Raw genomic sequence first — 14,716 nt, forward strand, 5'->3', positions numbered from 1 at the left:
AGGACAGGAAGAAAACCCTCCATTTTACTGGCTGCGTGGGCGCAGAGAGTCTCTTTTTGTCATGCCAGGGGGCGGGGGGGGGGAGCCAAAGTAGCTGGGGAAGCTGGTTGAAAGATCAGGGAAGTAGGCAGAAGAAGTGAGCTAGGGGTAATTGCCAGAGGAGTGGAAACAGAGGGGTTGGGCAAAGAAGAGAGAAGGGACCTTAGAGGTCATCTAGTTCCACCCAGCTCCGAGGTCCCCTTTTTTCCGGCGCCGTTGTAACTTCCAGTGGCCACTAAGTGAATTGTTGTAAGTCAAGGAGCGGAAGAGGCCACCGGTCCGCTCTGGGTGAGGAGGGGAATCACCCAAAGCCCCTGCAGGTGGGCAGCCGTGTCCCATTGGCGTTGTGTGGTGCCAAGCCACAGAATACCAAGAGAAGAGAAAAGGAATGAAGAGAAGAGAAGGAATTAGAGGAGAGGAGAGAAGGAATTAGAGGAGAGAAGAGGAGAAGTGGAATTAAAGAAGAGAAGAGAAGGAATTAGAGGAGAGAAGAGGAGAAGTGGAATTAAAGAAGAGAAGAGAAGGAATTAGAGGAGAGGAGAAGAGAAATTAGAGGAGGAATTAAAGAAGAGAAGAGAAGGAATTAGAGAAGAGGAGAGAAGGAATTAGAGGAGAGAAGAGGAGAAGTGGAATTAAAGAAGAGAAGAGAAGGAATTAGAGGAGAGAAGAGGAGAAGTGGAATTAAAGAAGAGAAGAGAAGGAATTAGAGGAGAGGAGAAGAGAAATTAGAGGAGGAATTAGAGAAGAGGAGGAATTAAAGAAGAGAAGAGAAGGAATTAGAGGAGAGGAGAGAAGAGAAGAGGAATTAAAGAATAGAAGAGGAGGGAATAGATGAGAGAAGCAGAGAAGAGAAATTAAAGAAGAGAAGAGAAGGAATTAGAGAAGAGAAGAAGAAGAATTAAAGGAGAAGAGAAGGAATTAGAGAAGAGGAGAAGAGGAATCAAAGAAGAGAAGTAATTAGAGAAGAGGAGAAGAGAAGAGGAATTAAAGAAGAGAAGGAATTAGAGAAGAGGAGAGGATGAATTAAAGAGAAGGAATTAGAGAAGAGGAGGAGGAGAAGAGAAGAGGAATTAAAGAAAAGAAGAGAAGGAATTAGAGAAGAGGAGATGAATTAAAGAAGAGAAGGAATTAGAGAAGAGGAGGAGAAGAGAAGAGGAATTAAAGAAGAGAAGAGAAGGAATTAGAGAAGAGGAATTAACGAAGAGAAAGAATTAGAGAAGAGGAGAAGAGAAGATGAATTAAAAAAGAGAAGAGAAGGAATTAGAGAAGAGAAATTAAGAGAACGGAAAAGAAAATTAGAACAGAACAGAATAACAGAGTTGGAAGGGACCTTAGAGGTCTTCTAGCCCAACCCCCTGCTCAGGCAGGAAACCCTACACCAGTACAGACCAACAGCTATCCAATCGCTTCTTATTGCACAATGCCAACCTCACAAAGTCAGCCCTGCCATGCCATGCCAACCGGTGGCTGGATGGCTATGGGTGGCAGGGGAAGACCCTCGCCAAGGCTCGGAGGCGGCTTCACACGCTTCCCCTCCTCATTTCCACCTTCCCCGTGCGCTCCCACCCACCCACCCAAAACGTTTCTTGGTATAAGGCTCAGTCTCTTGATTGGGTTTACGTGTGTGTGTCCCCCTCCCCACTGCCCAAATCCACACGCCCCAGCCTTTTTATCCTGCCTCGTGCAAATTCCCACCGCCCCCCCTCCCTCCTTCCCTCCAGGGCCTTAAGAGGGATTTATTATTTCTTGCTTTATTAACTCTGAAAAGCTGGGGAGGGGGCTTGGGGTGGGGGGGAACTCTTTTGCACGTAAATAGCTGGCAGTGGGGGAAACAAAGGCCGGCTTGTGGGGCAGAGTCCCTGTGGGATGTGGGAAAGGGCTGACCTTTTCCTCCCACCACCAAACGCCCCCCCCCAAGGGCCCAGCCTGCTGCACAGACTGGTGCCCCAGTGGGCAGAATCAATTAGATCCTCAAAATCCTGCTTTGAGGATCTCTCGGGCCACTGGGAAAACCCTGGAGCAGGCTGGCGGGTGGCCACGGCGGGTGGGCTTTCCAATGGAGACTTAAGATCGCCCTCCTCTTCTTCACCCTGTCCAGGGTTGGACTAGAAGACCTCCAAGGCCCCTTCCAGCTCTATCCTGATTGATTGGTGGATTGAAATGGTCTAAGGTCTCCTACTTGAGCAGGGGGCTGGACTAGAAGACCTCCAAGGCCCCTTCCAGCTCTATTCTGATTGATTGAAATGATACAGGGTCTCCTGCTTGAGTAGGGGGTTGGACTAGAAGACCTCCAAGGTCCCTTCCAGCTCTATTCTGATTAATTGAAATGGTACAGGGTCTCCTGCTTGAGTAGGGGGTTGGACTAGAAGACCTCCAAGGTCCCTTCCAGCTCTATTCTGATTAATTGAAATGGTCCAGGGTCTGCTGCTTGAGCAGAAGGCTGGACTAGAAGACCTCCGAGGTCCCTTCCAGCTATATTCTAATTGATTGATTCAAATGGCCTGGGGTCTCCTGCTTGAGCAGGGGGTTGGACTAGAAGACCTCCAAGGTCCCTTCCAGCTCTATTCTGATTAATTGAAATGGTATATGGTCTCCTGCTTGAGTAGGGGGTTGGACTAGAAGACCTCCAAGGTCCCTTCCAGCTCTATTCTGATTAATTGAAATGGTATATGGTGTCCTGCTTGAGTAGGGGGTTGGACTAGAAGGCCTCCAAGGTCCCTTCCATCTCTATTCTGATTGACAGATGGATTGAAATAGTACAGGGTCTCCTGCTTGAGCAGGGGGCTGGAGTAGAAGACCTCCAAGGCCCTTCCAGTTCTATTCTGATTCTGATTATCTTGTGTCTATGGAGATGCTCATCCATCCAGGTCACGGTTGTCCCAAAGGTATTTTTTTTAATTTTTATTTTCAAGAGGCAACTGGATTTCTTTGTTTTTCTCCAAAGACCTTTCGCTTCTCATCCCAAGAAGCTTTTTCAGCTCTGACTGGATGTTGGGGAATGGAAGACAGAGTGGAGGAAGCTTCTTGGGATGAGAAGCGAAACACCTTCAAAAACCAAAGAGTTGAAGAAGCTTCTTGGGATGAGAAGCGAAACCTCTTCGAAGGAAAAAAAAAACCAGTTGTCTTTTGATTTAAAAAAAATAATATTTTAGAACTTCATCTTTGGGGTGGATCAAGGATTGGCTGCATCCTTTAAGTCCCCGTCCCCCAAAAATCCCTTCAAAACTTTCAAATCCTCCCCTCCTCGCCCCGCCACTTCTCCTCCATCCTCCGTCCCTTGGCCTCGAACCCAGGCCAGATGTTCATCCCCGGCGTGGGGAAGAGAGACAAGCTTTTCCCCAATCTCTTTTCAGCCGCTGGTGATCAATGGCTTTTGGCAAAACCACAGAGCCGGTCAATGCAATGCAGATGGTCCTTTCGAGGGACGCTGGTCTCTCTCTCCCCCCCTCCCCGATTCTCACCCCAGCACAAAGGAAAGTCAAATAGCATCGCTAATTCGGCTTGTAACATGGCACACTTCCGTTCTCAAGAGCCTTCAATAGTTTGAATGGGGGCTGCGGTGTGGGAAACGAAGGCCTTCCGAAGCTTTGCAGACGGTCCCAGACTCTGGCGGCCCCCACATCTGCTTTCAGCCTGGCAGACGTGGGAGGGGGGAGGGAAAGGAGAAGGTGAAATGGGTTGGGGGGGGAGAGGAGGAGGAGGAGGAGGATGAAGAAGAAGAAGAGGAGGAGGAGGAGAAGTAGTGGAGGAGGAGGGAGGAGGAGGAGGAGGAAGAATAAAAGGAGGAGGAGGAGAGAAGGAGAAGAAGAAAGAAAAAAGAGAAAGAGGAGGAGGAGGAAGTAGTGGTGGAGGAGGAAGAATAAAAGGAGGAGGAGAAGAAAAAAGAAGAAAAAACAAAAAGATAGAGGAGGAGGAAGAAGTAATGTTGAAGGAGGAGGAGGAAAGAGAAGGAGGAAGAAGAATAGGAGGAAGAGAAGTGGAGGAAGACAAAAGAAGAAAAAAGAGAGGAGGAGGAAGGAGGAGAAGGAGGAGGAGGAAGAATAAGAGGAGGAGGAGGAGGAAGACGAAAGAAGAAGAAAAAGAGAGGGAGGAAGAAGTGATAAAGGAGGAGGAGGAATAAGAGGAGGAGGTGAGGAGGAAGACGAAAGAAGAGAAAAAAAAGAGAGGGACGAAGAAGTGATGAAGGAGGAGGAGGAAAGAGGAGGAGGAGGAAGAATAAGAGGAGGAGGAGAGGAGGAAGACGAAAGAAGATGAAAAAAGAGAGGGAGGAAGAAGTGATGGAGGAGGAGGAGGAAAGAGGAGGAAGAAGGAAAAGAAAGGAGGAGGAGGGAGAAGAAGAAGAGGAAGGGGGGGGAAATGATTAATTCAATCAAACCGTTCCTTAAATTTGCAGTTTCCCATCCGCCCAAAGGAACTCTTGATGGGCAGCTCTGCAAATTTAAGGAACGGTTTGATTGAATTAATCCATATCAAAAGGCCAGCCTATCTTATAACACTGCGGTTTGTATCAAATAGAACGGTGGAGCTGTATTTTGTATTCTACTGCAATCTGGTCGGAAGTCTTATTTTTTTTTCCTTTCCCTTTTTTTAAAAACAAAAACAAATTCCTTTCCCTTTTCTTCGCCTTTCAAATCTCTTCCATTTGCACTTTATATTACGATAAATTCTAATTTTAAAAAAAATTGGTGGAGGGGGAAAGGAACAGGAATGAGCCCAACATAACAGCTGCTGTAGTCCTCTTGTCCTTCGTTATTCCTCTTTATTATTCTTAATTTGCCTTGTTGCTGTTCCTTCCTGAACATAAGTCTTTCTTTCCTATTTTTATTTTCATTTTAAACTTTCTCATTACGGTAACGCTCAACCAGCTGAAGTTGTGGGGTTGCTCCATTCCCTGCAGTTATCTGAAATGGCCTAGAGGTCTCCTGCTTGAGCAGGGGGTTGGACTAGAAGACCTCCAAGGTCCCTCCCAGCTCTATTCTGATTCGATTGATTGAATTTTTTTTTAAAAAAACCCACTGATTGCAAAACACAAGGCCCTCTTTAGGATTCTGCAAGGATTTGAGATTCATTTGGGCGCCCCTTCTGGAAAATAAAACGAAAACCTCATTTTCCAGGAATTCACATTTTTGTAGAATGGCCCACGCACCAATGGCTAAGAGAGACCCTGCAGAAGGCCGTGGACCCCTTTGGGAAACCAGCAAAGGATAGAGACGAGGGGGGTGGGATTAACCCCCACATTCGTCCAGGAGTGGAATGTCTTCTGCTTTGGACTGAGGGTTGGACTAGAAGACCTCTAGAGTCCCTTGCATTGTTTTCTGCCACGTCGCATCCAGAAGCCATGCAGCTTCATCTCCACACACACACACCCCACAAACAAAACCCAGCTTTCCTTGCCACATGGCTAAGACCCTCCGTCCTGGGGGAGGTTGGAAAATCCTCTGTCGTTCCCACACATTTCCTGAATGGCAACCACCCCTTGACACAACGGCGTGTGCCATTCACAAAAAGCCACATTAGTTCCACTCTTTGACTTGGCTTTTGTCTTCAGTGGGAAAAGAGGCCGAAATGCTTTTTTTTTTTTTTTAAGGGTTTGAGGTCTTTTTCCCCCCCTCCTCTTTTGAAATCTTGCATGTGCCTTGAAAAAAAAACAACCCAAACATCTGGCAATGATGTGGGAAGACTGTCTTTCAAAGCCACAACGGGCACTAAAAATCGCACGCCGGGCTAAAAAAATCCGGAAGCGCCTGTGGCTCGGGGGGGGGGGGAGTCCCCTAAAAGGAGCAAATTGCACCCTTTTTTTTAATGCCTTTATGGCGGGGCTATCCCGACTTTTTCTTCTCAAGTCTGGAGAGGCATGGGAAGAGGAAACCTCCCGATTTTCCCCATCGTAAAAACTTTCAGGCCTCTCCTGGAAAAGAAAAAAGAAAAAAAATTGCAAAAAAGGTTTGCATACAATTGAGTGTAACAAGTACAAATGAGAGAGAGAAAAAAATAAGATATGTATGTATGTATGTATGTAGGTAGGTAGATAGGTAGGTAGGTAGGTAGGTAGGTAGGTAGGAAGATACATGGATAAGAGATGGATGGATGGATGGATGGATGGATAGCTAGATAGATAGATAGATAGATAGAGATAGATAGAAAGAAGTAAGATAGATAGATAGATAGATAGATAGATAGATAGATAGATAGATAGATAGATAGATAGACAGACAGACAGACAGTTAGATATAGATGATATAGATATAGATAAGAGATAGAAAGATGATAGATAGATAGATAGATAGATAGATAGATAGATAGATAGATAGATAGATAGATAGATAGATAGATAGAAATGAGATAGATAGATAGATAGATAGATGATAGATAGATAGATAGATAGATAGATAGATAGATAGATAGATAGATAGATAGATAGATGATAGATAGAATGGAAGGATGATAGATATGGATGATAGATAGATAGATAGATAGATAGATAGATAGATAGATAGATAGATAGATAGATAGATAGATGATAGATAGAGATAGATAGATAGATGATAGATAGAATGGAAGGATGATAGATATGGATGATAGATAGATAGATAGATAGAATGGAAGGAGGGGTAGATATGGATGATAGATAGAAAGATGATAGATAGATCGATAGATCGATTGAGATTGATAGATAGAAATAAAGAAATAAGATGATAGATAGATAGATAGATAGAAATAAAGAAATTAGATAGATAGATAGAAATATGATAGATAGATAGAAATTATAAATATGTTATAATGCTAACATCCTTAAGAGTGTTAAAAACCATTAAAGAGATACCTGCCTTTATACACTATTAATCCATTTGGCCATTGTGCGGGTGATGCTCCCTCCCTCCTCTGATTAGCTTTGTTGTTTTTACATCAGGCATGTTAAATCGATGCTCCTATTCCTTCCTCCCCTATCGAGTGCAGCTTGGGCTTCCTCATCATGGGGATTTTATTAATTCTCTTTTATTCATTAAACATGAAACTCAGTCAAGGGAACATTTAAAGATGTGTCACAAATGCCATTGACTGGTGCTAATAGTTTATATCGGTTGCTGCCAGCATCCTAGGTATCAACTAAACTTCTCCTCCTCCTCCTCCTCCTCCTCCTCCTCCTCCTCCTCCTCCTCCTCCTCCTCCTCCTCCTCCTCCTCCTCCTCCTTATTATTATTATTATTATTATTATTCGCACAGTCAGCCAGATGTTCAGCCTGGGTTTGGCATTTTTGACTATCTACCGAGTCTTTACCAAAGACCTAGAACAGGCAAATTATTATTATTTATTATGTTGTTGTTGTTGTTGTTGTTATTCCCCCTGCCATCGCAGGCGAAGGGATTGAGACAATTTCTCCTCTTCTGAACGCCCTTCTTCTATAGAAGAATTTATGGAAGATTTTTTTTTTTTAAAAATCACCTTATTCTTCAACGACTAGCTTTCTCCCTGCAGTGACTTGAGCGGGAAAAAAAAAACATTTGCAAAAGCTCACTTTACAGGAACTTAGCACGCCCCGTTTCCAAATACAGATATTTATTGGGGTTTTTATTTATTTATTTGTTTGTTTTTAAAAACCCTCTTCATCTCAACCGTTGTTGTTTTTTTTAATGGTTGCGAGCGAACCTTTAGGAGGGATGCCCATTTCTCTCTCTTTCTCTCTCTCTCGGGGAGTGTTCCCAGCTCCCCAACTGCGCTTGGAAAACCTAATCCCTAATTTTTTGGCGCATCTCGCACTCTCCACCTGCTGTCTCTTTTTCTTTTTTTTAAAAAAAGAGAGTCATTATGCTTTATTAACCGCTGACTGGAGCATGGAAAAGAAGCCTGGAAGAGTTTTTTTTCTTCTTCTCCCCCCACCACTCTTTTCCCTTTCTTTTCTTTTTTCTTTTTTTCCTTCTTCCACAGAGTGTCCCCTCGATCCTGATTGGCTCAGGAGTGTGGGAAACTTTGGAGACCGAAGAGATTCAGGGTATAAATAGAGGAAGGGGAGGCTGTGGAGCTGTTGTATACAAGGAGGAGTTATCGATTCCTACCCCAGAATGACACCTTCCAACCTCGTGTTTGTGGAGGAAAGCAAGAGGCTGACCGCTAAGGAGAAAAACAAAGTGGGTAGAAATCCCAAAACTTTATTTTATTTTTAAAAAAGAGGATTTTTTTTTTTTTGGCTTCGGCTTTTCCTTACGCTTCTCCTTTTCTCTCTCTCTCTCTCTCTCCTTCTCTCCTTTCTCCCCCGGCAGCTGAGAAAACCGCTGATCGAAAAAATGCGACGGGACCGCATGAATAGCAGCATTGAACAGCTCAAACAGCTGTTGGAAAAAGAATTGCAAGGCCAGCGGGCTGGCTCAAAGCTTGAGAAGGCCAACATCCTCGAAATGGCCGTCAGCTACCTGAAGCACCAGAACCGGGTGCGGGGTGCAGGTGAGTCAACCGATCGATCGATGGATCAATCAGAATAGAGCTGGAAGGGACCTTGGAGGTCTTCTAGTCTGACCCTCGGCCCGAGCAGGAGACCCCAAACTGTTTCAAGCGGTCAGAATAGAGCTGGAAGGGACCTTGGAGGTCTTCTAGCCTTCCTTGAGATAAAGGGCTGGAGGGCTTTATTTATTTTTTACGTATCGGTTTATTAAATATATATGTGACCCATCTCAGTAGCAGGGGAATGTGGGCGGCTTACAACAAGGTACAAATAGCAGTATGAAACGTTAAAAGTTTTAAAATGAAAGATTTTAAAATGAGAGAGAGAGAGGATAGACAGACATGATGGATGGATGGATGGATGGATAGATTGATGATAGATAGATAGATAAATGGATGGATGAATGGATGGGTACATAGATAGATATGGATAGATAGGTAGGTAGGAAGGTAGAAATAGATAGATAGATAGATAGATAGATAGATAGATAGATAGATAGATAGATGGGTGGGTGGGTGGGTGGGTGGGTGGGTGGGTGGGTGGGTGGGTGGGTGGATAGGTGGATAGGTGTATAGATAGATATAGATAGATAGATGATAGATAGATAGACAGGTAGATGATAGATAGATAGATAGATAGATAGATAGATAGATAGATGATAGATAGATGATAGATAGATAGATAGATAGATAGATAGATAGATAGATAGATAGATAGATAGATAGATAGATAGATAGAGGTAGGTAGGTAGGTAGGTAGGTAGGTAGGTAGGTAGGTAGGGATAGATAGGGAGGTAGGGAGGTAGGTAGATATGTTAGGAGATATGGATAGATATGGATAGATGGATGGAAGGATGGAAGGATGGAAGGATGGATGGATAAATAGATAGATAGATAGATAGATAGATGGATGGATGGATGGATGGATGGATGGATGGATGGACGGACGGACGGACGGACAGACAGACAGACTAGTGGGGGATGGATGGGTAGATAGATAGATAGATAGATAGATAGATAGATAGATAGATATAAGAGAGAGAGAGAGAGAGAGAGAGAGAGAGAGAGAGAGAGAGAGAGAGAGAGCATTAAAAGAGCAAAGGAAGAAGGCAAAATACGAAGTAGGTGGAGGAGGGAGCATCTCCTCTTAGGCCACTAACCACAAACTAACCTTGATGGTGTTGAAAGCACCCTCTAACACAGAGTTCCCAAAACCTTTTCTTTCCTTAACTCCAAGCTGCTTATCAGAAAGTTTAAGCCAACTCAGTTTAAACATTCATTGGTTTGTGCGGTTACCGAAAGGGGAGGAGAAATCAAATCTATCCAATTTGGGATAATTTACCCAGTTTGGGAAGTGTTTTTTGAGCCAATGCCTGGAAAATGGGGACACTTCCACTCCCCCCCCCTTGAGATCAACTGTATCAAACTTTGCTCCCAAGGGGACTCCAAGGGACTAGAAGCTTGACGCAGAGAAAATAAAATGTCAATTTTTTGTTTTTGTTTTGGCTTCCCCAGCTGGAGGACCTGCTCCCAAGGAGAAGGAAGTGGACTTCCAAGAAGGCTACGCCAGATGCCTTCAAGAGGTCTCCCAGTTCCTGCTCCTTCACAGCGTTCACCCCCAGACTCAAAAGAAGCTGATGTGCCATTTTCAACATGCCGTCCCCCTGCCCACCTCGTCCCCCTGCTCGCCGCCTCGTTGGAAGCAGCAATCCAGTCCCAAGAAGAACTTCCATTCTCTTTGGCGACCATGGATGGAGCCCACTAGATGATGAAGAGCTGAAGGACTGGTCTCTCTTTTGACTTATGGCCCTGCCTCCTCTGCTTCCATCCTTTTTTTTGGGGGGGGGGGTGGAAAGTTTTGAAAGTTTTTGGGGAAAAGTTTGAATATCCCCTATTGTGAGGGGGGATAAATATTATTTATTCTCAAGAGTTGGAAGCAGAGAATGAGGCAGCGTGGGAAAAGGCCCCTGCGCCCGGTGGCTGGCGGACTCCTTTGCCGCGTGGCTAGGATGAGGAGCTTCCTACCCGCTTCGGCTCAGCCAGGTTTAAGCTGGCGGGAAAAACGGGGCATAAAAAGGGGGGGTGAGTTTTCACCCTCTGTGATGTTCGCCCCATATCTTGCTTTATATTAAAGAGACAGGGGTGCTTAACGGATGGATGTCATACATTTGGAAAGTTAAGGAGGGTTTGCGCTGGTGGGTTTGTGGGGAGGGGGAGTTGGACGTTTCAGACCAGCATTGTGGTGTCTGGTTTGGTGGTGGGGGGTGTTGTTGGTCGTGCAGTTGGCATACTGTGTATGCGGTTGGTTTGAGAAAATAAATACAGGCGTGAAAAGGTATTCCTGTGTGCCTCTGTTTTCTGGGCTTCGATTTTGGGGTGCTGTGTATGGCTGGGGGGGAAGAAGTTATAAGTGAATACATCCTATCTATCTATCTATCTATCTATCTATCTATCTATCTATCTATCTCTATCTATCTATCTATCTATCTATCTATCTATCTATCTATCTATCTATCTATCATCTATCTATCTCCCATGTCTGTCTATCATATCTATCTATCTGTCTGTCTGTCTATCTCTATCCATATCTCTCTCTCTCTCTCTCTCTCTCTCTCTCTCATCTATCTATCTATCCAGCTATCTATCATATCTATCGATATCTATCGATATCTACCTACCTACCTACCTACCTACCTACCTACCTACCTATCATCTATCTATCTATCTATCTATCTATCTATCTATCTATCTATCTATCTATCTATCTATCTATCTCCCCTGTCTATCATATCTATCTATCTGCCTGTCTGTCTGTCTATCTGTATCCATCCATCTATCTTCTATGTACAATATCTATCTATCTATATCCCCTGTCTATCATATCTCTCTGTCTGTCTGTCTGTCTATCCATCCATCTTCTATGTACAATATCTATCTATCTATCTATCTATCTATCTATCTATCTATCTATCTATCTATCATCTATCTATCTATCTATCTATCTATCTATCTATCTATCTCTATTCATCCATCTATCTTCTATGTACAATATCTATCTATTTATCTATCTATCCATCATCTATCTATCTATCTATCTATCTATCTATCTATCTATCTATCTATCTATCTCTGTCTATTGTATCTATCTATCTGTCTGTCTGTCTGTCTTCTGTCTATCATTATCTATCTATCTATCTATCTATCTATCTATCTATCTATCTATCTATCTATCTATCTATCTATCTATCTATCTATCTATCTCCCCTGTCTATCATATCTATCTATCTGCCTGTCTGTCTGTCTATCTGTATCCATCCATCTATCTTCTATGTACAATATCTATCTATCTATATCCCCTGTCTATCATATCTCTCTGTCTGTCTGTCTGTCTATCCATCCATCTTCTATGTACAATATCTATCTATCTATCTATCTATCTATCTATCTATCTATCTATCTATCTATCATCTATCTATCTATCTATCTATCTATCTATCTATCTATCTATCTATCTATCTATCTCTATTCATCCATCTATCTTCTATGTACAATATCTATCTATTTATCTATCTATCCATCATCTATCTATCTATCTATCTATCTATCTATCTATCTATCTATCTATCTATCTATCTATCTATCTCTGTCTATTGTATCTATCTATCTGTCTGTCTGTCTGTCTTCTGTCTATCATTATCTATCTATCTATCTATCTATCTATCTATCAATCTATCTATCTATCTATCTATCTATCTATCTATCTATCTATCTATCTATCTATCTATCTAAACTGTCTGTCTATCATATCTATCTATCTATCTATCTATCTATCTATCTATCTATCTATCTATCTATCTATCTATCTATATCAAATGCCTGTATCATATCTATCTATCCATTCCTCCATCCCTCCATCCCCCCTCTAGTCTGTCTATCTGTCCCTGTCTGTCTGCCTGCTTATCTATCTATCTATCTATCTATCTATCTATCTATCTATCTATCTATCTATCTATCTATCATCTATCTATCTATCTATCTATCTATCTATCTATCATCTATCTTCTATCTATCATCTATCTGTCTGTCTATCTATCTATCTATCTATCTATCTATCTATCTATCTATCTATCTATCTATCTATCTATCTATCTATCTATCCATCCATCCATCCATCCATCCATATCTATCTATCCAACTATCCACACACACACACACACACACACACCTTCAAAATCTGTAGTGAACAGTACATTGTCTGGGTCAACTTACTTTATACAAAATTATAACAATGATGATATTAATTAAATATACATAATAATACTTTCAACTTACTCAGAATAGCTTCCATTCTGCGACAAGGCCTTAAAAGACCATCAAACCTACCCCAGATGCTTGGGAAGGACTCGGTAGGTAGACAAAAATGCCAAATCCAGTGTGAACATCTGGCTGATTGTGTGACCAGCCATAACAAAATAACAGAGTTGGAAGGGACCTTGGAGGTCTTCTAGTCCAACCACCTGCTCAAGCAGGGGACCCTAGGCCATTTCAATCAATCAGAATAAAGCTGGAAGGGTCCTTGGAGGTCTTGTTGTCCGACCCCCTCAAGCAGGAGACTCTATGTATTATTTCAATCAATCAATCAATCAATCAATCAATCAATCAATCAATCAATGAGAATAGAGCTGGAAGGGACCTTGGAGGTCCTCTAGTCTAACCCCGTGCTCGAGCAGGCAACCCTAGACCATTTCACATCAATGGGGACAGGGTGAAAATCTCTCCTGTGCTAGTCATTCGTTGAATAACTGAACGTTTATATACTAAAATAAATTATATGTTATTTAGGAGTTTCTTTCTGGTGTTTGCAAAAGGCTGAAATCACAGCGTCTCACTCCTGCCCTCTTGTGACCGGAGGTGGAATTAAAGCCCTGCAAATAAGTTTTATTTCCCTTTTATTTATTTCAATCCTCACTCAAAAACGCAGGTTCTTCTCCATCTTTTTACAATAACCCTGTGAGGTAGGCCATGCTGGGAGAACATACCCTGAATATTTTGAATTTCAAAACTTCCCCAGCTGCTGTAAGCTTTGAGAATTTTAAAATACAACTCTTGTAAATAGAAACTCCAAAAACACACACACAAAAATGAACCCCAGCTATTCAAACATCAGAGTTTTAAAAAACTCTTATTGACTTTAATTTTTCCTCCTCGCGAACCCGCAAATAAGAATCTGAAGCAAAGGGAAGGGAGACCAGCCCTCGATTTTTAATTGTTAAAAACAGAAGTAACTGCAGGGGGAATCCCCAAATTTCCTGTTTTCCATTAAAGAAGCTGAAATCTCCCCTCCTTTTTTTTGCATTCAAAATGAAAAAAAATCTCCCTGCTGTGTCATCAACATTATTTTTTTGACCCGCTAATCTGCAGTGCTGGGAAAGGAAACGTTATCTCAGCCAGTCGTAGAAATCGGCAAAGATTTTGAGGCGTAGGCAGAAAACGCACTCACCCTCTCCGTTAAGATATGAGTGGCACATCTTAATTTCAATTTTAAGCAAAGGCACCGATGGGCAATGGGCGGCGGTCCCAGCCGAATGAGTCAATAAATAACAATCAATTGAATTTTGTCTCTATCCTGGCCTTGGGAATGCCTTGGAGGGCATTTGGTTTGAAAATGCTCGTGGTTTTCCTAATTTTTCCAATAATGACGGGGAGAAAAATTGAGGGAATGGCGACACGAAAAGGAAGAAGATTCTGAATTTTTTTCCCCTCTAGAGATAAGTGGTGGAGAAGTGACTGAAAAGTATAATAGAAAATCCAGAGGGGTTGCTGACATGAAACATTAAAATTAAAAAGCAGGATGCTAATTAAGGAATGGATGGGAAATTACACCCATCCATCATCGTTTTCCTCCAAGGAATGAATACCACTAGGAAAGAATGCAAAGTTTGACCACGCTAGATATAATTTCCTTCTGGCACATATTTCAGGGTTGAATGTGTGTCTGGATTTGCATCCGATGAAAAGCCAAAAAATGTTGGGTTTTTTTCCTTTGAATATTTGTTTCAGGGGTTGATTGCTGGCTGCAGAAGCAGAAGTAGGCTGCAGAGTTTCTTGACCGTGGCAACTTCAAGATAGGTGGACTTCCTCTCCCAGAATTCCCCAGCCAGGATGAGTGGACTTCAACTCCCAGAATTCCCCAGCCAGAATTCCCCAGCCAGCATGGGTGGACTTTGACTCCCAGAATTC

The 14,716-nt window shown here is 42.6% G+C and overlaps 2 protein-coding genes across 2 annotated transcripts in view; one reads left to right on the forward strand and one right to left on the reverse strand.

Annotated features, from left to right (window-relative positions):
- Nucleotides 1–14,716, reverse strand: part of TTC34 (tetratricopeptide repeat domain 34) — a gene marked incomplete at its 5' end in the record, with an annotated part of 233,841 nt that overhangs the window by 181,936 nt on the left and 37,189 nt on the right. The window lies entirely within an intron of this gene.
- On the forward strand, nucleotides 8,032–10,656 carry LOC309393174 (transcription factor HES-5-like). The gene is made up of 3 exons (XM_081955083.1): nucleotides 8,032–8,166; nucleotides 8,299–8,479; nucleotides 9,992–10,656. The coding sequence occupies exons 1-3, from the start codon at nucleotides 8,101–8,103 to the stop codon at nucleotides 10,243–10,245; spliced, it is 501 nt and encodes a 166-aa protein (XP_081811209.1). The 5' UTR covers nucleotides 8,032–8,100; the 3' UTR covers nucleotides 10,246–10,656.

Source organism: Natrix helvetica (assembly GCF_964273705.1).
Source record: "Natrix helvetica genome assembly, chromosome: 5".
Lineage (NCBI taxonomy): Eukaryota > Metazoa > Chordata > Lepidosauria > Squamata > Natricidae > Natrix > Natrix helvetica.

Coding starts and splice junctions, on each gene's coding strand:
- LOC309393174 (XM_081955083.1), top strand. CDS start 8,101: ATGACACCTTCCAACCTCGTGTTTGTGGAGGAAAGCAAGAGGCTGACC. Junction 8,167..8,298: donor CCGCTAAGGAGAAAAACAAA/GTGGGTAGAAAT, acceptor CTCCCCCGGCAG/CTGAGAAAACCGCTGATCGA. Junction 8,480..9,991: donor GAACCGGGTGCGGGGTGCAG/GTGAGTCAACCG, acceptor TGGCTTCCCCAG/CTGGAGGACCTGCTCCCAAG.